Source organism: Scyliorhinus torazame, chromosome 5 (assembly GCF_047496885.1).
Source record: "Scyliorhinus torazame isolate Kashiwa2021f chromosome 5, sScyTor2.1, whole genome shotgun sequence".
Taxonomy (NCBI): domain Eukaryota; kingdom Metazoa; phylum Chordata; class Chondrichthyes; order Carcharhiniformes; family Scyliorhinidae; genus Scyliorhinus; species Scyliorhinus torazame.
Window position 1 is genome coordinate 85,428,614 of NC_092711.1, and position 22,395 is coordinate 85,451,008.

Below are 22,395 nucleotides of genomic sequence, written 5' to 3' on the forward strand. Positions count from 1 at the left end.
TTTTGTCCTTCATTGCTAGACGGATGGAGTTTAAGACTAGGGAGGTTCTGCTGCAATTGTATAAGGTGTTAGTGAGGCCACACCTGGAGTATTGTGTTCAGTTGTGGTCTCCTTACTTGAGAAAGGACGTACTGGCACTGGAGGGTGTGCAGAGGAGATTCAAGAGGTTAATCCCAGAGCTGAAGGGGTTGGATTACGAGGAGAGGTTGAGTAGACTGGGACTGTACTCGTTGGAATTTAGAAGGATGAGGGGGGCTCTTATAGAAACATATAAAATTATGAAGGGAATAGATAGGATAGATGCAGGCAGGTTGTTTCCACTGGCGGGTGAAAGCAGAACTAGGGGGCATAGCCTCAAAATAAGGGGAAGTAGATTTAGGACTGAGTTTAGGAGGAACGTCTTCACCCAAAGGGTTGTGAATCTATGGAATTCCTTACCCAGTGAAGCAGATGATGCTCCTTCATTAAATGGTTTTAAGATAAAGATAGATAGTTTTTTGAAGAATAAAGGGATTAAGGGTTATGGTGTTCGGGCTGGAAAGTGGAGCGGAGTCCACAAAAGATCAGCCATGATCTCATTGAATGGTGGAGCAGGCTCGAGGGGCCAGATGGCCTACTCCTGCTTGTAGTTCTAGTTCTTATAATGTAGCAACCAGAAATGCGAACAGTAATGTCCCATATGTCTTTTTCACCACCCTATTAACCTGCCCTTCCACGTTCAGAGATCTCTGGACAAACACACCAAGGTCCCTTTGTTGCTCAGAACTTCCCAGTGTCATGCTGTTCATTGAATACTTCCTTGTCACATTCCCCCTTCCAAAGTGTGTCACCTCACTTTTTAGGGTTCCAGTTCCATTTGCCACTTTTCTACCCATTCCGTCGATATCTTTCTGTAACCCAAGACACTCAACCTCACTGTTAACCATCTGGCCAATCTTTGAGTTATCCTCAAGTCTTCCATGTGGGATCTTGTCCAAAGTTTTATTGAAATCCATGTAAACTACATCAACTGCACAACCCCCATCTCCACACCTGGTCACATGCTCAAAAAATGCAATCAAATTTGTTAGGCATGACCTCCCTCTGACAAAGTCATGCTGACTATTCCTGATCAAACCTCTCCAAGTGGAAATAGAGTCCATCAGAACGTTCTCCAATAGTTTCCCTACCACTGATGTAAGACTCACTGGACTGCAGTTCCCTGGCTTATCTCAACAACCTTTCTTAAATAATAGGACCACATTAGCTGTTCTCAAGTCACCTGGCAACTCCCCTCGTGGCCAGAAATTAAAAGTTTGGGTTAGAGCCCCTGAAATCTCCTCCCTGGCCTCCCACAGCATCCTGGGATACAATTCATGCAGACCTAGTTATCTAATAATCTTATGGGCGGCACAGTAGTATAGTGGTTAGCACTGCTGCTTCACAGCGCCAGTGACCTGGGTTCGATTCCTGGCTTGGGTCACTGTCTGTGCGGAGTCTGCACATTCTGCCCGTGTCTGCGTGGGTTTCCTCCCACAAGTACCGAAAAGTGAATTGGACATTCTGAATTATTCCTCAGTGCATCCGAACTGGTGTCGGAGTGTGGCAACTCAGGGATTTTAATAGTAACTTCATTGCAGTGTTAATGTAAGCCTTCTTGTGACAATAATAAAGATTATTGTGAATGGGCCGAAGGGGCCCTTTCCGTGCTGTAAAATTCTACGACTTTAAAGATAGAGGTGGTAGAGGGAGGGAGGGAATGAATTTATAGAGAAAGTGCCAAAGCCCCAACATTCACCAGCTCTGAGGACACACCTTAGCTCCCTTTCCAATCTGAAAGCAGCCTGAGCTGGATTTACATTCCCCTTAATTGATCATTGCTGGGTGATAATCCTGTACTTCCTGACCTCACACCACTGTGACAGCACCTTCACTACACAGACTGCAGCAACTGACCAAACATCACCTTCCCAGTTATTCCTGAAGGCACCGCCTTCCCAACCTGGCCCCTTGTCTGAGGTGCGGTGATCCTCAGGTCACATCACCGCCGGTCAGCTCTCTCCCGGGACCAGGCCCTGGTTCACAGCCGCCATCTTGGGGAAGCAGGGCGCATGCGCTGGCGTCTTGGTGATGCTGCAGCTAGTGGGCGGGGCCTGAAGGTTTCTGTTCCCAGCCGGGTCCTAGTGCCTGGCGAACTGTTAAACGGCAACAGGTTTTTTAAATGTTTCACCCACTCCCAGGCTGAAGCTGATGTTTGTGGCCTGGAGGTGCCTCTGGATTACGTAGACATTCAGTGTGAGAGGCTGCAGCCTCTATCTAGCTACCTGAAGGGGGTTATACAGCGTTTGATTACATTTAGTGGTCCTTTCCAGTTCATTATCAGGATGTTTATGTGATATTTTCTTACCCTCAGTGTGATATTTCTTTATTTAAAATACATTTCAGCAGCAGACTGACTGGTGATTTTTAAAGGAATAAAGTTTATTTATTATCACGCTATTTCCCTGGATGTTTGAACATCTCAGCTCCTCATCTCTTTCACACTCACTGACACATACACAGAAATTAGGTACAGATCAAGCTGTAATGATGGAAATGGAATGTAGACTGCAATCTTTATATCGCTGCAGGTCTGTTGTCTTCGTGTTGAACTAATCCTTTAGTTGGAGTGAAGCATTTTAGAAAGGAATAATTCTCACGAGGCTCTGAAGCTTCTTGTAGATGAATAGCCAGGAGGTTGGTTCTCAGGTGGACTTGGAAGCTGGAATATGTTCAGTACTGTGGCTGCACTGGAAAACATTCAGCTCTACTGGTTCAGCTGGTTCCTGGTGCTTCAGATGCTTCTCACACACACATTTGCTTTGTTCAGGGTTTATTATACTGTATCCCTGACAATTAACTGCAGGGTTAAAACTCAGACCCAGAACACCCCGATACAATAGCAGTTTACGATGCTCACTCACACTTATCTCTGCCCCAATTCGAGCTCATTCTCCTGTGTTCAATACGGCACTTGGAGACCAACAGTCCAGAGATTTCATGCTCCTCAAATGCTGGTTCATCCTGACACAACGATACATTTAAACTTCACAGGTGGCTGCAAAGTTTCCTTATTCAGGTCCGTGTTTAACTAAATATTGGTCACAGAATCGAATATTACCCACAGTTCATCCACAATAACATGTTAAGTTGCAGCCATCTTGGCAGAGTTTATGGATCTTGCAGTCTGTAATATCTAGTATCCTTGTGCCGAACGTGACATCTTGAATCTACTCTTGGGTCTGGATAAAACAGTGCATTGTCGCTGGGTGGGATGGGCGGCATGGTAGCACAGTGCACAGCACTGTTGCTTCACAGCTCCAGGGTCCCAGGTTCGATTCCCAGCTTGGGTCACTGTCTGTGTGGAGTCTGCACGTTCTCCCCGTGTCTGCGTCGGTTTTCCTCCGGGTGCTCCGGTTTCCTCCCACAAGTCCCGAAACGTGCGGTTAGGTAATATGGACTTTCTGAATTCTCCCTCTGTGTACCCAAACAGGCACCGGAATGTGGCGACTAGGGGCTTTTCACAGTAACTGGCACTGTTTTTTTAAACATATTTGTTTTTATTCTCCTCCTTTTTCACATTTTCTCCCAAATTCACACCCAACAATAAACAATAATCAGTAACAAATATGTAAATATCCATATCAATAACAACAATCCCATCCTCCCACCAAACCATGTTCACACAAACAAATGACAAAAAGGAATGATGGATCACCCATAGTCGCCATTAACACACAGCCCCCTCCCCCCAACCCACCCCAACTAATGTTCGATGTTATCCAGTTCTTGAAAGTGCATAATGAATAATGCCCATGAATTGTAGAACCCCTCCATCCTTCCCCTCAGTTCAAACTTAACCTTCTCAAGAGTCAAGAATTCCAACAGGTCCCCCCCACCACGCCAAGGCACAGGGTGGAATGGTTGCCCTCCAACCTATCAGGATCCGCCTTTGGGCGATCAACAAGGCGAAGGCTACAACATCTGCCTCCGCACCCGTTTGCAACCCTGGCTGGTCCGTCACCCCGAATATGGCCTCCCGGGGTCCCGGGTCCAGTTTCACGTGCACCATTTTAGAAATTATCCTAAAAACCTCCTTCCAGTAATCCTCTAGCTTTGGACAGGGCCAAAACATATGAATGTGATCCCCCCCCACATCTCCTCCACAACGTTCCCACACATCTTCTACTCCTTCAAAGAATCGCCCTTGTGAGGTGTGCTCTGTATACCACCTTCAGCTGCATCAGCCCCAACCTCGTGCACGAGGTGGAGGCATTCACTCTCCGGAGCACCTCACACCAGAACCCCTCCTCCATATCCTCTCTCAACTCTTCCTCCCACTTTGCTTTGATCCCTTCCAGTGGTGCCTTCTCCTCTTCCAAAATAGCTCCTTACATCGCTGACACTACCTCCTCCAGCAATGTGGAGGCCAGCTCCACCTGGAAGCTCTGTATCTCCTTTCTGGCAAAATCTCGAACCTGCATGTATTTAAACATTTCCCCCTGCTCCAGCCCATACTTCGCTTCCAGCTCCTTCAATCCTGCAAACCGACCCCTAAGAAACAAATCTTTTAGCATCTTAATCCTCTTCTCCTCCCATTTCTGAAAATTTCCATCCCACTTCGCTGGCTCAAATCTGTGGTTCCCCCGAATCGGCATTTCCCTTGACCCTGCCCCCAACCCAAAGTGTTGGCGAAACTGCCTCCAGATTTACAATGAAGCTATTATTACCAGACTCCCTGAGTATTTCTCCGGGGCCATCGGGAGCGGCGCTGTTGCTAGTGCTTTCAATCCTGGTCCCCTGCACAAACTCTCCTCCATTCTGACCCACTGGGAATCAATCCCTCTGACCCAGCTCCGCACCTCCTCCACATTCGCTGCCCAGTAATAATACATCAGGTTCGGAAGGCCCAAACCCCCCGCCTGCCTTCCCCTCTGTAGCAGCACCTTTCTAACTCTGGCCACCTTCCCTCCATTATAAATGAAGTAATCCTTCCCTCAATCGCTCTGAAAAAAGCCTTTGGTAGGAAAATCGGCAGGCATTGGAAAATAAACAGAAATCGCTGCAATACGTTCATTTTAACCGGCTGTACCCGACCCGCCAGTGACAGAGACCATCCCAACTTGCCAGATCAGCTTTCACTCTCTCCACCAAACTAGAAATGTTGTACTTGCAGAGCCCCCCTCCCCCCCCCACTCCTGGGCAACCTGCACCCCCAGGTATCTAAAGTGAGTCCCTGCCCTACGGAATGGCAGCCCCGACACACCGGCCCCCACCCACCGCCAAGACACCACAAAATACTCACTCTTGTCTAGATTTAGTTTAGACCACGAGAAAGACCCAAACCCCCGAAGCAGCTCCAATATTCCCCCTATCGACACACTCGGTTCCGACACGTGTAACAGCAAGTCATCGGCATATAAGGACACCCAATGCTCTATTCACCCCACCCCCCGCACTATTCCTTTCCATACCCCCAAACCTCTTAATGTGATGTCAAACGGCTCAATCGCAAGTGCAAACAGCAGGGGGGACATAGGACATCCCTGCCTAGTCCCACGGTGGAGAGAAAAGTATCTCGAGCTGATGTTGTTTGTGCGGACACTCGCCCTCGGTTCCTTATATAGTAGCTTTACCCAGTCCACAAATTTTGGTCCAATTCCAAATCGGTGCAGAACTGCCATCAGGTACCCCCATTCTACTTGGTCAAACGCTTTCTCGGCGTCCAATGCCACAACCACCTCTGTTTCCTTCCCCTCTGCCGGCACCATAACGACGTTCAATACACTTCTAACATTTGAAAAGAGCTGCTTCCCTATCACAAGCCCCGTCTGATCTTCACATATCACCTTCGGGAGGCACACCCCCAGCCTACCTGCCAGTACCTTTGCCAATACTTTTGCATCCACATTCAGAAGCGATACGAGCCTATACGACCCACACTCCATCGGATCCTTATCTTTTTTTAGCAACAGTGAAATCGATGCCAGCCCCAAAGTTTGTGGCAACATCCCCTTCCCTATCGCCTCCTCAAACATCCCCACCATCAGGGGTACCAGCCTATCCTTAAATTTTTTATAATATTCCACCGGAAACCCATCCGGCCCTGCCACATTCCCCGACTGCATCCTCCCAATCCCATCCTTTATCTCCTGCTCCACTATCGCTCCCTCTCATGTAGTCCTGTTCCCCTCCCCTAACCTCGGGTACTCCAACCCATCTAGAAATTCCTGCATCTCACGGTCTCCCCCAGGTGGCTCTGACCTGGACAACCCTTCATAAAATTCTTCAAAAACCTTGTTAATCAGTTGCAGAGCTACCACCAACTTCCCCGCCCTAACCCTCACTTGAACTATTTCCCTTGCCGCTGCTTCCCTCCGGAGCTGACCTGCTAACATATGTTCGTAAACTGCATCCCTTGCTCGTCTCAGCTGGTGCACCGCCTTCCTGGTAGATAGTCGGTCAAAGCTCGCCTGTAGTTCCTTCCTCTTTTCCAGCTTTGCTTAGTCCCCATCTTCTGCATAACTCCTATCTACCTCCAACATCTCATCAGTTGAAACTTACATATTCCTTAATTACCTTTTCAATTTTGTCACAGAACACTTCGTTCCCCAAAAGTCCCACATCTAATTTCCACCCCGGTCTCTGCGCTGCCCCCTTCTCCAGTACCATATCCATCCAATGTGGAGCGTGATCTGATACTGCAATTGTCGAGTATTCCGACCCCTTAACCCCAGCCAGCAAAGCCTTTCCCACCACGAAAAAGTCGATCTGCGAGACCTTATGGACTGCTGAGAAAAACGAGTACTCCCATTCCCTCGGGTGCAGAAACCTCCAAGAGTCCACCCCTCCCATTTCCACCATTAGCCCAGCCAGCGCCTTTGCCCCCCCCCCTGATGGGACCAGCAAGCGCGGCCATGACCTGTCCAACCTAGGCTCCTGCACCAAGTTCCAGTCCCCCCCACCAACAGTTTGTGTGTGTCCAAGTCGGAGATGGCCCCAAGCACCTTCTTTGCGAATCCCACATCGTCCCAATTGGGGCCATATACACTGAACAGCGCCACAAACCTCCTCTCCAGTGTCCCTGTCACAATCACATATCTACCCCCCTGATGTGCCACCATCTTCTCCATCTGGAAGCGTACCCTTTTGCTGACCAGCACCGCTACCCCTCGAGCCCTTCCGTCAAATCCAGAGTGAAACACCTGACTAACCCAGCCCTTTTTAAGTCTCACCTGATCCTTCACCCTCAAGTGAGTCTTCTGCAGCATTGCTACATCTTTTACATTGCTTTCAAACTTTTACGATGCGCAAGCACCCTTGACCTCTTGACCGGACCTTCTAACCCCCTCACATTCCATATGACTATCCCAACTGGGGGTCTCTCACCCCGCCCCACCCTTCTTATCCGCCATCATCATACCACCGGGACCTGCCCCATGAGCCTGACCTGCCCCTATCCATTAACATCAAACCCCTCCCCCCCCCACAAATCCCCCCCAACATTTCCTCTCGAAAAAACATCTCCCAGCATCAATCTCTCCCCCCCCCTCCCCCCGCCCCCCCTCGCTTGCCTCGTAGGCCCATCGAAACCTGCTAACCAGGCTCCAATGTCCGCAGCCCTCCTCGCACCTCACCTCCGTTCACTAGCTGACTTTAATTAGCTAGCGCGAGTGGCTCCCCCGCCAAGAAATACCGGCCCCTCCTACCCAGTCCCAGAGAAAGAAAAAGCAAGAACAACAATCCAACCCATACAATTCACTAAACTAAGATATAACCGTCGCAACGCAGAATGCCAATCAACCCAACCAATAACCTGAACTCTGTAACAATGTGAAGAGAATTAAATTACAATACACGTCAGTAAAAAGAAAGTTATAGCATTGATACATTTTCCAGCTCCCCAATCAAAGCCCAGTCCCTCTTCCAGCTCCGCTCCTCACGTCTGTCCCAAGCCTTCTGCCCGCACGAATGCCTCAGCCGCCTCCGCTGTCTCGAAATAAAAGTCTTTGGCATCATACATCACCCTCAGCTTCGCACCCCCTTTTTGTACAGTGCCGCTTTCACTCGCCAGAACGCCGCTCGTCTTTTTGCCAACTCCACCGTCACGTCCTGGTAGATCCAAACTCCAGCAGCATCCCACTGCACCTGGCGCTTCTCCTTCGCCCAGCTTAACACCTTCTCCTTCATGCAGTACTTATGGAAGCAGATAATTACTGCTCTTGGCAGCTCATTCAGTTTGGGCTTCGGCCTTAATGACCGATGAGCTCGGTCCAGCTCGTACCGGGAGGGGTTCTCACCCTCCCCCATCAACTCCGCCAGCTTCTTAGCGAAGTACTCTGTTGGCCTTGGACCCTCTGTCCCTTCGGGCAAGCCCACAATTCTCAGATTGTGCCGCCTCGAGCGGTTCTCCAAGTCCTCGAGCTTTGCTCGGAGTCCTCTGTTGACCTCCACGACCCTCCGTAGCTCGTCCCCCATCGAGGTCGATGTGCTGCGACACGGCCTCCTCCACTTCCTTCATCTTCTCGCCCTGCTCTCTCACCTCGGCCGATGTCTTTGCCACAGCTCCCCTCAATGACTTCAATGCGACCACCGTCTCCTTCCTCAACGCCTCCATGTGCCTCACAAACTGCTTTTCCAGCTCCACCACCATCACCTCGGTCATCTTCTCCACCGTAAATAGTGCTGACCCACCACGCGGTCCGGCATCCGCCATCTTGTCAGCACTTTTGCTCGTCTTCTCATTCAACGGCGAGCCCGCGTTTCCAACCTTTCTCAACGCTGCTTTTCACATCCTTTAACGGCTTATTATTTTTCCTTTTTTTTCCACCTTCTTCAATCCTTTCTTTTTTTTTAATAGAAAAAACAAAAACATTTTCGTCCTTCAAAAAAAAAGGGAGAAAAAATTTTTCACCAAATTTCTTTAAAACATCTTTCTCTTCTTTTTTGTATTCCTCCAGAATTTCCCTGGGGCCGGGCTTCAGTCTTCTTACCACATTCTAGGCGGGACACCCGATGTGGGACATCTCACCTACATCACGCCCTGGCTTTGGGCCTGCCGCCTCGGCCTGTATGGCTCCGCCCCCGCTGCTCCTTTCAAATTTTCAGGTCCGGCTTTCAGGTTGTCCCATTCCTCCTCCATGTGCAGCCGCTCCACCGAACCCACCGAGACCAGTCTCTTCCCCCACCCCTCACCCTTCCAACCCTCCGGCTCCCTGAAACGGAGCTTTGACACTTGGGCGAGGGAGGCAGGGCTGACCCCGGAGAAGTTTAATTTTTTTTTTTTTTTTTAAAAACAGCGGGGAGCCCCCCGAAAAAGACCGCGATATCGTGGACCAGCAGGAGCTTCTCCTCATCGCGGCCGCTCCGCTCGCGAACGCCACCGTCTCTCCCAGTATGAATTCGCTGGTGTTTCCGCAGGTTGGATGAATCACTGAATCCCTTCTCACACTCTGAGCAGGTGAATGGTCTCTCCCGTGTGAATTCGCTGGTGTGTGGACAGAGCGGATGACTGAGTGAATCTCTTCCCACACTTGGGGCAGGTGAATGGTCTCTCCCCTGTGTGAACTCGCTGGTGTGTGGACAGAGTGGATAACCGAGTGAATCCCTACCCACACTTGGAGCAGGTGAATGGTCTCTGCCCAGTGTGACTGCATTGATGAGTTTCCAGCTGGGATGGAGAAATGGCTGATGAAATTCAACGTGGGCAAGTGTGAGGTCTTGCACTTTGGAAAAAAGAATAGAGGCATGGACTATTTTCTAAACGGTGACAAAATTCATAATGCTGAAGTGCAAAGGGACTTGGGAGTCCTAGTCCAGGATTCTCTAAAGGTAAACTTGCAGGTTGAGTCCGTAATTAAGAAAGCAAATGCAATGTTGTCATTTATCTCAAGAGGCTTGGAATATAAAAGCAGGGATGTACTTCTGAAGCTTTATAAAGCATTAGTTAGGCCCCATTTAGAATACTGTGAGCAATTTTGGGCCCCACACCTCAGGAAGGACATACTGGCACTGGAGCGGGTCCAGCAGAGATTCACACGGATAATCCCAGGAATGGTAGGCCTAACATACGATGAACGTCTGAGGATCCTGGGATTATATTCATTGGAGTTTAGGAGGTTGAGGGGAGATCTAATAGAAACTTACAAGATAATGAATGGCTTAGATAGGGTGGACGTTGGGAAGTTGTTTCCATTAGCAGGGGAGACTAGGACCCGGGGGCACAGCCTTAGAATAAAAGGGAGTCACTTTAGAACAGAGATGAGGAGAAATTTCTTCAGCCAGAGAGTGGTGGGTCTGTGGAATTCATTTCCACAGAGGTCAGTGGAGGCCGGGACGTTGAGTGTCTTTAAGACAGAAGTTGATAATTCCTTGAGAAATCAAGAATTTAAGGGCTATGGAGAGAGAGCGGGTAAATGGAGTTGAAATCAGCCATGATTGAATGGTGGAGTTGACTCGATGGGCCGAATGGCCTTACTTCCGCTCCTATGTCTTATTGTCTTAAGTCAATTTATTTGACTTTCAGCCAGAATATTAGCCCCTGTAAATGGGCTGGAGTTTGTTATCAGCAGAAAGAGACCCAAATGAATATGGTTCAGTCCTGAATGTGAGAAACAGCAAAATCCAATCACTGTGGTTACTTGTGGCCTCGTTGGTGTCTCAGCAACTTGGGTGAAGTAGTGAATCCCTTCCCACACTCGGAGCAGGTGAATGGTCTCTCCCCTGTGTGAACTCGCTGGTGTGTGGACAGAGCGAATGACCGAGTGAATCCCTTCCCACACTCTGAGCAGGTGAATGGTCTCTCCCCCGTGTGAACTCGCTGGTGTGTGGACAGAGCGGATGACTGAGTGAATCCCTTCCCACACTCGGCGCAGGCGAATGGCGTCTCCCCAGTGTGAATTCTCTGGTGTGTGGACAGGTTGGATGACTGAGTGAATCCCTTCCCACACTCGGCGCAGGTGAATGGCCTCTCCTCAGTGTGAATTCGCTGATGTGCAGTGAGGTCACATGATCGTCTAAACCCAGTCCCACAGTGAGAGCACCTGAACGGTCTCTCGTCAGTGTGAATACGTTGATGGCTCATCAGATTCCCAGAACTTTTATAGCACTTCCCGCAGTCTGGACATTTAAACGGTCTCTCATCAGTGTGAACTTTCTGGTGTCTCAGCAAGTGGGCTGAAATAGCAAATCCCTTCCCACACTCTGAGCAGGTGAACGGCCTCTCCCCAGTGTGAATTCGCTGGTGTTTCCGCAGGTTGGATGAATCACTGAATCCCTTCTCACACTCTGAGCAGGTGAATGGTCTCTCCCCAGTGTGAATTCGCTGGTGTCTGGACAGAGCGGATGACTCAGTGAATCCCTTCCCACACTTGGGGCAGGTGAATGGTCTCTCCCCAGTGTGAACTCGTTGGTGTGTGGACAGAGTGGATAACCGAGTGAATCCCTTCCCACACTCAGCGCAGGCGAATGGTCTCTGCCCAGTGTGACTGCGTCGATGAGTTTCCAGCTGGGATGGGGAAGTGAATCCTTTCCCACAGTCCGCACATTTCCACGGTTTCTCCTCAGTGTGACTGCATTTGTGGCTTGTGAGGCCTGATGATCGACTGAATCCTCGTCCACACACACAACACGTGTACGGTTTCTCCCCACTGTGAACGATGCTTTTTCCTTCCATGTTCAAAGTACGTTGATATTCAGGATATGATAAATTGAGGAGTCTGTCAGAGCCTTATGTGATGCTTGGTTTGAGTTTCCGGACTTCGAAGCCGCTCCTTCGAACACCCTGTGAAACTGATTGAAAACAGAAAATAGGGAGTGAGAGAGAACCCACAGAAACACAAAGGCAGGTTTTGAAATTGAGCTGAATGAATCTGGTCATTTGTGGGGCCGACACTGGGAAAAAGTGAGCATGAAAACTGCTGGATTGTCATAAAAACCCAACTGGCCTCTTTGGGAGGAGAGAGAAAGAGGTGAAGAGGGATTTTGTATATCTACAGACACACTAAGAGAGCAGTTGGCAAAGCAAATTCGATCTTCAGCTTCATAAACAGTAATATTGATACCAAAACTATGCTTCTGGTGGCACAGTGGTTAGCACTGCTGCCTCACAGTGCCAGGGACCCGGGTTCAATTCCGGCCTTGGTGACGGTCTGTGGGGGGTCTGCACTTCCTCCCCGTGTCGGCGTGGGTTTCCACCCGGTGCTCAGGTTTCCTCCAACAGTCCAATGAAGGGAAAGTTAGGTGGATTGGCCTTGATAAATTGCCCCTTAGTGTCCAGGGATGCGCAGGTTATGTGGGGCTATGGAGTTAGAGGGACAGGGTGGGGGTGTGGACCGAGGCAGGGTGTCCTTTCAGCGAATCAGTGCAGACTCGATGGGCTGAGTGGCCTCCTGCACTGTAGGAATTCTATGATTCCAATTCTATTCGATGAATCTTTCTAAAGCTCTGGTCACCACTTTTCAGGAAGGATCTGAAGGTTCTTGGAGAAGGTGCAGAGGAGATTTAGCAGAATGGTTCCAGCAAAGAAGGTTGAGGGGAGATTTGATTCAGGAACTCAAGATTATGCCAGGTTTCCATCAGGTGGATAAAGAAACTCTGTTTCCATTCACTAATCGTCCAGGGACAAAGATTTAAAGTTTTGGGTAAAACCTGGATTGATCTACATAAGATCCTGAGGGGTTTTGACAGGGTGGATGTGGAGAGGATGTTTCCTCTTGTGGGGGAATCGAGAACGAGGGCACCACTGTTGCAAAATAATGGGTCACCCATTTCAGATGGAGATGAGGATTTTGTATTCTTTTGAGGGCTGTAAGACTTTGAAACTCACGTCCTTAAAAGGCAGCGGAAGCAGAGTCCTTGAATATTTTTAAGGCAGAGCTGGATAGATTCTTGATGAGCAAGGGGGTGAAAGGTCATCAGGGGTAGACAGGAAGGTGGAGTTAACGTTAGAATGAGATCAGCTGCAATCTTATTGAATGCTGAGCAGGCTCGAGGGGCCGAGTGGCCTGTTCCTAGTTTGTATGTAAAAGGTACAGGAGATATGAGGTGATATGAGATTTATGTTTTTACACAGCGAGTGGCAATGATCTGAAACTTGCTGCCTATGAGGGAGTTTGAAAATAGACACAATGAATGATTTGATTTCAAAAAGAAATTGGATAGACATCTGAGGGAAATAAAACTGTGAGGATACAGGGATAGAGCAGGAGAATGGCACTGACTGGATTGCCCCAGTGAGCTAGCATGGTCTCAATGGGCCGAATGCCCTTTGTGCCATCATGTCTCTGACTCCTTTGTGTAATCTAGTTTTGTAATTTAACCCCGGGGTATTCAGATATCACTCAGATAAACCTGTGCTACACTCCCTCCGAGGCCATTCTATCCTTCCTCAGGTTTGTTGCCCAGAACTGAACACAGTTCTCCAGGTTTGGTCGAACCAGGGTTTGTGAATCTCGGGGCTTTTCCAGTCACACTGAGACCTGAAATCTTCCCTCACAGTCAGAACAGACAAACCTTTTACCTTCCACACCCAGATGCTGCTGATATTCAGGTTCTGATTAATCGAGTGACTCTGTCAGATCGCAATGTGACGTTTGGTTTGCAGTTCCCGTCTGTTAAACCTCCACTTCCAGTATCCTGTAAATTTACAGAAACCTCACTGTCAGTTTAGGATAGAAATTCACAACATTCTCTCCTTGCCAACTTTGATTAAATGTATTCCTGGAGGTTTGATCACATGACCTGCCCCCATCCTCCAGCCATTAATCGGTCAACACATCCATCCTTGTGACACACTGCCTTCCTCGGCCAATTGGGAAGCAAAATGACTCATTACCTTACAGGACAGTTACTGTCCTAACGATTTTCCAGACACCCAGGTGTGAACCTCGCCAACGCAGGGAGTGGAGTTGGTGCGAACTCAGGCAGGAGCAGCTTCGGAACAGTAAATATAAATAACTTACCTCAGGGATCCACGGCCTATTCGGCAGGGAGCGGATTTGGCCCGAATCCGGGGAGGAGAAGCTTTGAACAGTAAATATAAATAACTTACCTCAGAGTAAAGCTGATTGGCTGATTGGGAATCTGTTCTAAATTTGAGAAACTGGAGTAATTAACTAAATAGGGAGTAACTCGGAGATCAGTAACTAGGAGATTGCTGTTTATATCTATAATCAACGATTTGGATGAGAATGTACAAGACATGATCAGTAAGTTTGCAGATGACACTAAAATAGGTGGTCTTGGCGGCAGTGAGGAAGGTTATCAAAAATTGCAGCAGGCACTTGATCAGCTGGGGAAGTGGGCCGAGAAATGGCAAATGGAATTCAATACAGATAAGTGTGAGGAGTTGCATTTCAGAAATCAAGGTAGGACTTTCACAGTGAATGGTAAGGCCTGAGGGTGTATCATGGAACAGAAGGATCTTGGAGTTGAGGTGCACGGTTCTCTAAAGGTGGAGTCACAGGTAGATAGGGCAGCACGGTAGCACAGTGGTTAGCACAGTTGCTTCACAGCTCCAGGGACCCCCGTTCGATTCCCAGCTGGGTCACTGTCTGTGCGGAGTATGCACGTTCTCCCTGTGTCTGCGTGTGTTCCCTGGTTTCCTCCCACAGTCTAAAGATGTGCGGGTTCGGTGGACTGGCCTTGCTAAATTGCCCTTAGTGTCCAAAAGAAAGGTTAAGTGGGAGTTACTGGGTTACGGGGATAGGGTAGATAAGTGGGCTTGAGTAGGGTGCTTTTTGTAAGGGCCGGTGCAGGCTCGATGGGCCGACTAGCCTCCTTCTGCACAATAAATTCTCTGAAGAAGGCTTTTGGCGTGCTGACCTTCATCAGTCAGGGCACTGAGTATACAAGTTGGGAAGTTATGTTGCAGTTGTACAGGACGTTGGTGAGGTCGCACCTGGAGTATTGTGTTCAGTTTTGGCTGCTTTGCTATGGGAAAGATGTTATTAAACTGGAGAGAGTGCAGAAGAGAATTACAAGGATGTTGCCAGGACTCAAGAGACTGAGTGAAAGGGAGAGATTGGACAGGCCAGGACCTTTATCTTTGGAGCGTAGGAGACTGAGGGGTGATCTTATCGAGATGTATAAGATCATGAGAGGCGTGGACAGGGTGAATACACTCAGTCTTTTTCTCAGGGTTGGGGAATCGAGAACTAGAGGGCTTTGGTTTAAGTTCAGAGAGGAAAGAATTAATGGGAACCGAAGGAGCAATGGTTTTACACAGAGGATGGTACGGAATGAGCTGCCGGAGGAAGTAGTTGAGGCAGGGACATTGACAAGATTGTAAAGGCATTTGGACAGATACATGGTTAGGAAAGGTTCAGAGGGATATGGGCCAAATGCAGGCAAATGGGATTGACCTAGATGAGCTTTTTGGTTGGCATGGACCGGTTTGGGCTGAAGGGCCGGTCTCCGTGCCATAGATTCTATGAACCCCAAATCTCTTTGGACATCCACTATACTTAACATCTTTCCATTTAGAAAGTACTCAGTTCTATCCTTTTTTGGTTCCAAACAGATAACCTCACACGTTTACATTACCACAATCTTGCCCATTGACCTTGTCTGTCAATATCTTCTTGCAATATAATGCAATCATCTATGCTGTCTGTGATGCCACCGAACCTTGTATCATCAGCAACACAGAGGGGCTGGTTCAGCACACTGAGCAGGCCAGCAGCACGGTTCAATTTCCGTACCAGCCTCCCCAAACAAGCGCCAGAATGTGGCGACTAGGGGCTTTTCACAGTAACTTCATTTGAAGCCTACTTGTGACAATAAGCAATTTTCATTTCATTTATTTCCCAGTGCAGGAGAGGCCCTTCGGTCCATCGAGTTTGCACTAACACATGATAAACTTGACCCACCTACCTAATCCCATTTGCCAGCACTTGGCTCATAGCCTTTAATGTTATGACGTGCCAGTCTTCATCCAGGTACTTTTTTAGAGGATGTGAGACAACCGTCTCTCCCACCCCCCTCGGCAGTGCATTCCAGACCCTCGCCACCCTCTGGGTAAAAACATTTTTCTTCAGTACATGTGTCAATAAATCTAACCCCACTCTCTGTTGTCTGTTGGTTAGCCAATCCTCTATCCAAGCTAATATCTCTCAACCCCGTGGGATTTTACCTTTATTATTACCTTTTATGTGACACTTTATCAAATGTATTCTGGGAGTCAAAATACATCGACAGGACCCCATTATCCACTTGGCTTGTTACATCTTCCAAGAACTGCAAGAAATGAGTCAAACACGATATACCCTTCACAAAACCACGCTGACTCTGATGGATTGCAGTTTGACTTTCCAAATGTCCAGTTATTACTTCCTCAATAATAGATTCTAACAGTTTCCCAACAACAGGCTTTAAAATAACTAGTTTCCTACGTTCTGCCTTTTTGACCTAATCCAATGACATTGGAGATTTTCTCAGTGACCCTCAGTCACCATCACTGAAACGAACTTTAAATTCCAGATTTTATTAATTTAATGTCCCCAGAACATTCTCCTGTCTCTCTGGGTGACTAATGCAGTGACATTGTCACTGGGTCAGTGTCTCCCCCCCCTGGTCTCTGTCAGGTTGTTTGTGGAGAGAAGCCGGAAGCGGTGGACAGTGAGAGTGGAGAATGTTCATTGTTCAGCTCTGGGGCCGCACTCGGGATTTGAAAACCCCGCCCCCCAACACTGACCTCTCACCTGACACCTCATAATGCCCGGACAATGGTTGACGGCATCGCGCGACCAATAGGAGAAGGGTGGACGGGTCCGGCTTGGGGGGGTTGGAAGTGACTGGTCCTCCAGCCAATAGGAGTGAATCAGGGGCGAGACTGGGCCGAGTGAAGCATGCGCAGTGTGATTAATGGCGACGCAGAAAAGTTTCTTTCTCGGATCCACAATCCGTGAAGGTGGGAATAGCGGGACGGAGGGAGAGCTGGATCATGCGGGTTGTTAGGCACGCTTCGTAAACATGTTATATAAACTGAACATCTGACAAAATAAACCACCGGTACCTGGGGATCTGAGCGGAGGCTGCAGCTTTGTTACAGACCAGACTATGCACCCGCCATCTTTATTTGGTACTGGCAGAGGTGCGCATGCGCCTTCGTTATTTGGCTCACTGGCAGTAGTGCGCACGCGCACCCGCACCCACCATCTTTATTGGGGCACGAGCAGCAGAGCGCAGGCTCAGTCGCCATCATTGTTGGGGGCAACATTTTTGTAATGTGTCTTCATGACAGACTTTCACTCTGAGTTACAAATTCTTATTTATGGGGCAGAATATATGCCGAGGGCAGTGACAATAATTCGAATTTATATTGTGACTTGAACAGAATATAACTTTTGAGACTCAGAGAAACGTTACAAAATAACAATTGACACTGAGCCACATGAGGAGATATTAGATTTTAAGGAGAATCTTAATGGAGGAAATTGAGTCAGAGAGTCGGAGAGTTTTAAGGAGGAAATTCCTGAAATTGAGGCCTTGGCAACTCAGTAATGGTGGAGAGATTAAAATCAGGAATTCTCAAGTGGCTGGAATTAAATGAGTGCAGCGATCTCAAAGGGGTGTGTGTGGAGGAGATTACGGTGATCAGGATGATCATTACCATGGAGGAAAAGAATGAGAAATTTAAACTGTGTGCCTTTTAAAAGGAAGCATTTGCAGATCAGTGGGCACAGGGGCTGGTGTGAGTATGCACATGGGTAGCAGAGTTTGGGATGGGATGGAGGGGGTTGTTTAATGTTGCAGTCCGGCTGCGAGTGCGTTGGAATAATTTGGTTAAGTGGTAACAGAAGAATGGATGATGGTTTCTGCAGCAGATGAACAGAGACAAAGGTGAAGTCGAGCTGTGTTCCTGAGGTGGAAATCGGCAATCTTGGTGACAGTGTGGATATGTGGTCAAGAGCTCATCGAGGGGTGAAATATTTCACCATGGTTGTGAACAGTCCGCTTCAGCCTCAGACATTGGACAGGGATGGAATTGGTGACGAGGGAGTGGAGTTTGTAGAGGGGATGAAAGGGAATGGGTTCAGTCTTGTCAATATTTAAATGGAGGAAAGTTCTGCTCATCCAGCACTGGATGTCAGACAAGTTCAACAGTGTGTGTCTTGGAAAGGAACTTGCAGGTGGTGATGTTCACATACATCTGCTGTCCTGCTCCATCCAGGTGGTGGAGGTTAAGGGTTCAGGAGATTCTGTCAAATTGTGATTCAGTTGTTGGTCCATTGCTTGCTGTTACCCTCACTCCTTTCTCACTCTCCCTCTCCATCAATCTATTTGATTTTCTCTCTCCCCCACTACTCGCTCTCTTTCTCTCACTCTGTTTCTTATATTAAATTCTCTAGCCCAGAGGGTTGTGGATGTTAATAATAATCATTATTGTCACAAGTAAGCTTACATTAACATTGCAATGAAGTTACTGTGACCATCAGTGAATATATATAAGGCTGAGATGGTGAGATTTTTGGTCTCTCAGGAAGTCAAAGGACAAAGGGAGCTAACGGGAAAGTGGAATTGAAGACTGAGATCAGCCACAAATGTGTTCAATGGCAGAGCAGGTTCGACGGGCCGAATGGTCTACTTCTGCTCCTATTTCTTGTGTTCTTGCAGAGGCCCAAATCTTGTGTGGGCTCAGACCGGGTGGCAGGTTCCCTTCCCTGAAGGACATTAACAAACTGGTTCACTTTTCACAAAAGGTTCAACAGTTTTCGTAGTCACTTTCCCAGTGCCGGCCCCACAAGTTACCAGATTGATTCAGCACAATTTCACAACCTGCCTTTGTGTTTTTGTGGGATCTCTCTCTCCCTTTTGTTTGTTTTAACTCAATTTCACAGGGTATCAGCAGGGAAGGATGGGCAATTGGGAAACTCCAACCAAACACCACATCAAAATCTGACTGTTGTATAACTGATCGTAACCTAAGTATCATCAGATTTTGAAAATGGAAGGAAAAAGCACAGTTCACAGTCGGGAGAAACCGGACACGTGTTTTGTGTGTGGACGAAGCTTCAGCCGATCATCTGGTCTGTCAAAACTCAAGCGCAGTCACAGCAGGGAGAAACCATGGAAATGTGGGGACTGTGGCAATGCGTTCAATTACCCATCTGACCTGGCAACCCAGCGACACATTCACACTGGGGAGAGGCCTTTCACCTGCCCCGAGTGTGGGCGTGGATTCACTCAGTCATACAGCCTGTTGATGCACCAGTGAGTTCAAACTGGGGAAAGGCCTTTCACTTGTCCAGAGTGTGGGCATGGATTCACTCAGTCATCCCAACTGCTGACACACCAGCCGATTCACAATGATGAGAGACCTTTTAAATGCAAAAAATGCGGGAAGTGCTTTAAAAGTTCTCGGGAACTGGTGTCCCAACTGCATGTTCACACTGACGAGAAACTATTCAGGTGCACCGACTGTGGGACTTGGTTCAGATGATTATCTCAACTCACTCTACACCAGCGGATTCACACTGGGGAGAGGCCATTCACCTGCTCCCAGTGTGGAAAGGGATTCATTCACTCAGGCAACCTGCTGAGACACCAGCGGGTTCACAAGTAACTGCTGTGATTGGGTTTTGCTGTTAATCACATCCAGGACTGAAGCATGTTCATTGGACTCGGGTTGGACTCATATTTATAAACGCTAACCCAGTTATAAGGGATAATATTCTGGATAAAAGTCAATTATTTAACACAAGTGTGTCGAATCTTTTAACATCCCATCACAAGTTAGTTCTGTTTGAAGGTCTCTCCCCTCGCCCGTCTCCTCCATCCTCACCTCAAGTGTGTGGAGTTCATGAAGCTTCTTTCTCACTGAGATTGAGACAATCTGATGAGCTGCCTCTGCTGCTTTCCTCTCTACCAATGGGCCAAATTGTCTCGAAAATTCCACCTGGTCTGAGCTCTGAACTCCTCTTTCTCCAGTTTCTCTCCTACCCTCTATCTTCATCAGAGCTCATCTTGTCCATTAGACCTGCCTCCTGTGCCAGGGTCCTGGGTTCGATTCCCGGCTTGGGTCACTGTCGGTGCGGAGTCTGCACGTTCTCCCCGTGTCTGCTCCCAGGGTGTTTCTGTTTCCTCCCACAAGTCCTGAAAGACGTGTTTGTTAGGTGAATTGGACATTCTGAATTCTCCCTCTGTGTACCCGAACAGGCGCCGGAGTGTGGTGACTAGGGGCTTTTCACAGTAACTTCATTGCAGTGTTAATGTGAGCCTACTTGTGACACTAATAAAGATTGTTTGATTATTACTATTTCACCACATTCTCACAAAACTGCTGACCATTCACCTTCTCCATGTTGTGTGATATTGTTCATAGTTCTCTCTCTTCGTCCTGTCGCTCATCTTTAAATGCACCATCATCACCCATCCTAAAACAATATTTTACCCCACCATCATTGCAACTACCACATCAAAACCTCCCTTTCCTCTCCAACTCCTTGTACTCGGTGTCCCCCAAGGATCTACCCTCGGCCCCTCCATTTTCTCATCAACACGCTTCCAGTAGGTGACATCATCCAAAAGCACCGTGTTAGTTTTCACATGTACACTGACAACACCCAGCTCTACCTCACCACCATCCCTCTCCATTCCTCCACTGTCACTCAATTATCAAACTGCTTATCCCATATCCGGTACTGGATGAGCAGAAATTTCCTCCAATTAAAAATTGGGAAGATCAAAGCCATTGTCTTCAGTCACCATTACAAATTCCGTTTCCTCACTCCCGAGTCCATCCCTCTCCCTGGGAACTGTCTGAGACTGAAGCACTCTCTGCACAATCTCCGTGTCAGATCTGACCCCAAGATGACTTTCTGACCCCATATCCACACCATCACTAATATCAGATATTTCAATCTCCATGTCACCTGTGTCCATCCCCACCCCAACTGCTGCTGAAACCTCATCCATGCCCCTGTTACCTTTTGACTTGATAACAGACAAACTCTGTCCTCTCCCCGATCCGATTAGTTTCCAGTGAGTCGATTCTGTGGAATGGAATGTCTTATCAGCGTTTCCACGGTGACCTGTCTGCAGTGAAGGAATGTCTTATCAGCGTTTCCACGGTGACCTGTCTGCAGTGAAGCGCCTGCTTGAGTTTATAACTCAGACTAAACTTCTCTCTCCCATAACACACATTATATCAGACATTGGATGTCAATGTATTTCAGCCATGTTTTGTTATATGTGGCGGACCCGGTGGGGGGAATGTCGGAGATGATGAGGATTCTCAGGGAGCTGGGGATTTGGGGGGGGGGGCTGGTTCGTTTTTCTTGATTGGGCGTGTATATTTGCTTTTGTGTTGATGATGGTTGTTAATTTATTATTTGTGTATCTGGGGAGGGGGGTTTGTTCTTTTATTTTTGTATTTTGCTGTTGATATTTTGTGAAAATTTGAATAAAAATTATTTTTTTTTTAAAAGAAACTCACCTTGGGGTCAAATCTGACACGGAGATTGTGCAGAGTGTGGTTCAGCCACAGACATTTCCCAGGGAGAGGGATGGACTCGGGAGTTAGGGAACGGAATTTCGAATGGTGACTGAAGACAATGGCTTTGATCTTCCCAATTTTTAATTTGAGGAAATTTCTGCTCATCCAGCACTGGATGTGGGATAAGCAGTTTGATAATTGAGTGACAGTGGAGGAATGGAGAGGGATGGTGGTGAGGTAGAGCTGGGTGTTGTCAGTGTACATGTAAAAACTAACACGGTGCTTTTGGATGATGTCACCTCGGGGCAGCGTGGAGATGGGAAAATAGGAAGGACCGAGGATAGATCCTGGGGGACACCGAGTACAAGGAGTTGGAGAGGAAAGGGAGGTTTTGATGTGGTAGTTTGCAATGAAGGGGGTTTAATATTGTTTTAGGATGGGTGCATTTAAAGATGAGCGACAGGACCAAGAGACAGAACTATGATACAGATCCTGATACAGCAGGATTTAGATTGTCTGGAGACTTGGGCGGAGAGATGGCAGATGGAGTTTAATCCGGAAAAATGTGAGGTAATGCATTTTGGAAGGTCTAATGCAGGTAGGGAATATATAGTGAATGGTAGAACCCTCAAGAGTATTGAAAGTCAAAGAGATCTAGGAGTACAGGTCCACAGGTCATTGAAAGGGGCAACACAGGTGGAGAAGGTAGTCAAGAAGGCATACGGCATGCTTGCCTTCATTGGCCGGGGCATTGAGTATAAGAATTGGCAAGTCATGTTGCAGCTGTATAGAACCTTAGTTAGGCCACACTTGGAGTATAGTGTTCAATTCTGGTCGCCACACTACCAGTAGGATGTGGAGGCTTTAGAGAGGGTGCAGAAGAGATTTACCAGAATGTTGCCTGGTATGGAGGGCATTAGCTATGAGGAGCGATTGAATAA

At 47.9% G+C, this 22,395-nt stretch overlaps 1 protein-coding gene across 2 annotated transcripts; it reads right to left on the reverse strand.

Moving 5' to 3' along the window:
• Nucleotides 1–7,586: 7,586 nt before the first annotated feature.
• On the reverse strand, nucleotides 7,587–17,112 carry LOC140418746 (uncharacterized). Of its 2 annotated transcripts, none has more exons than XM_072502347.1 (3): nucleotides 17,033–17,112; nucleotides 13,538–13,653; nucleotides 7,587–11,808 (listed from the first exon to the last, which is right to left on the reverse strand). In XM_072502347.1, the coding sequence occupies exon 3, from the start codon at nucleotides 11,690–11,692 to the stop codon at nucleotides 10,655–10,657; it is 1,038 nt and encodes a 345-aa protein (XP_072358448.1). In that variant the 5' UTR covers nucleotides 11,693–11,808; nucleotides 13,538–13,653; nucleotides 17,033–17,112; the 3' UTR covers nucleotides 7,587–10,654. The 2 variants fall into 2 exon arrangements, with proteins under 2 accessions (XP_072358448.1, XP_072358449.1); XM_072502348.1 differs by having other exon boundaries at nucleotides 13,531–13,653.
• Between the last annotated feature and the right edge of the window lie 5,283 nt (nucleotides 17,113–22,395).

Excerpts from the sequence above, each read along its gene's own strand:
- LOC140418746 (XM_072502347.1), bottom strand. The coding sequence starts at position 11,692 with ATGGAAGGAAAAAGCATCGTTCACAGTGGGGAGAAACCGTACACGTGT.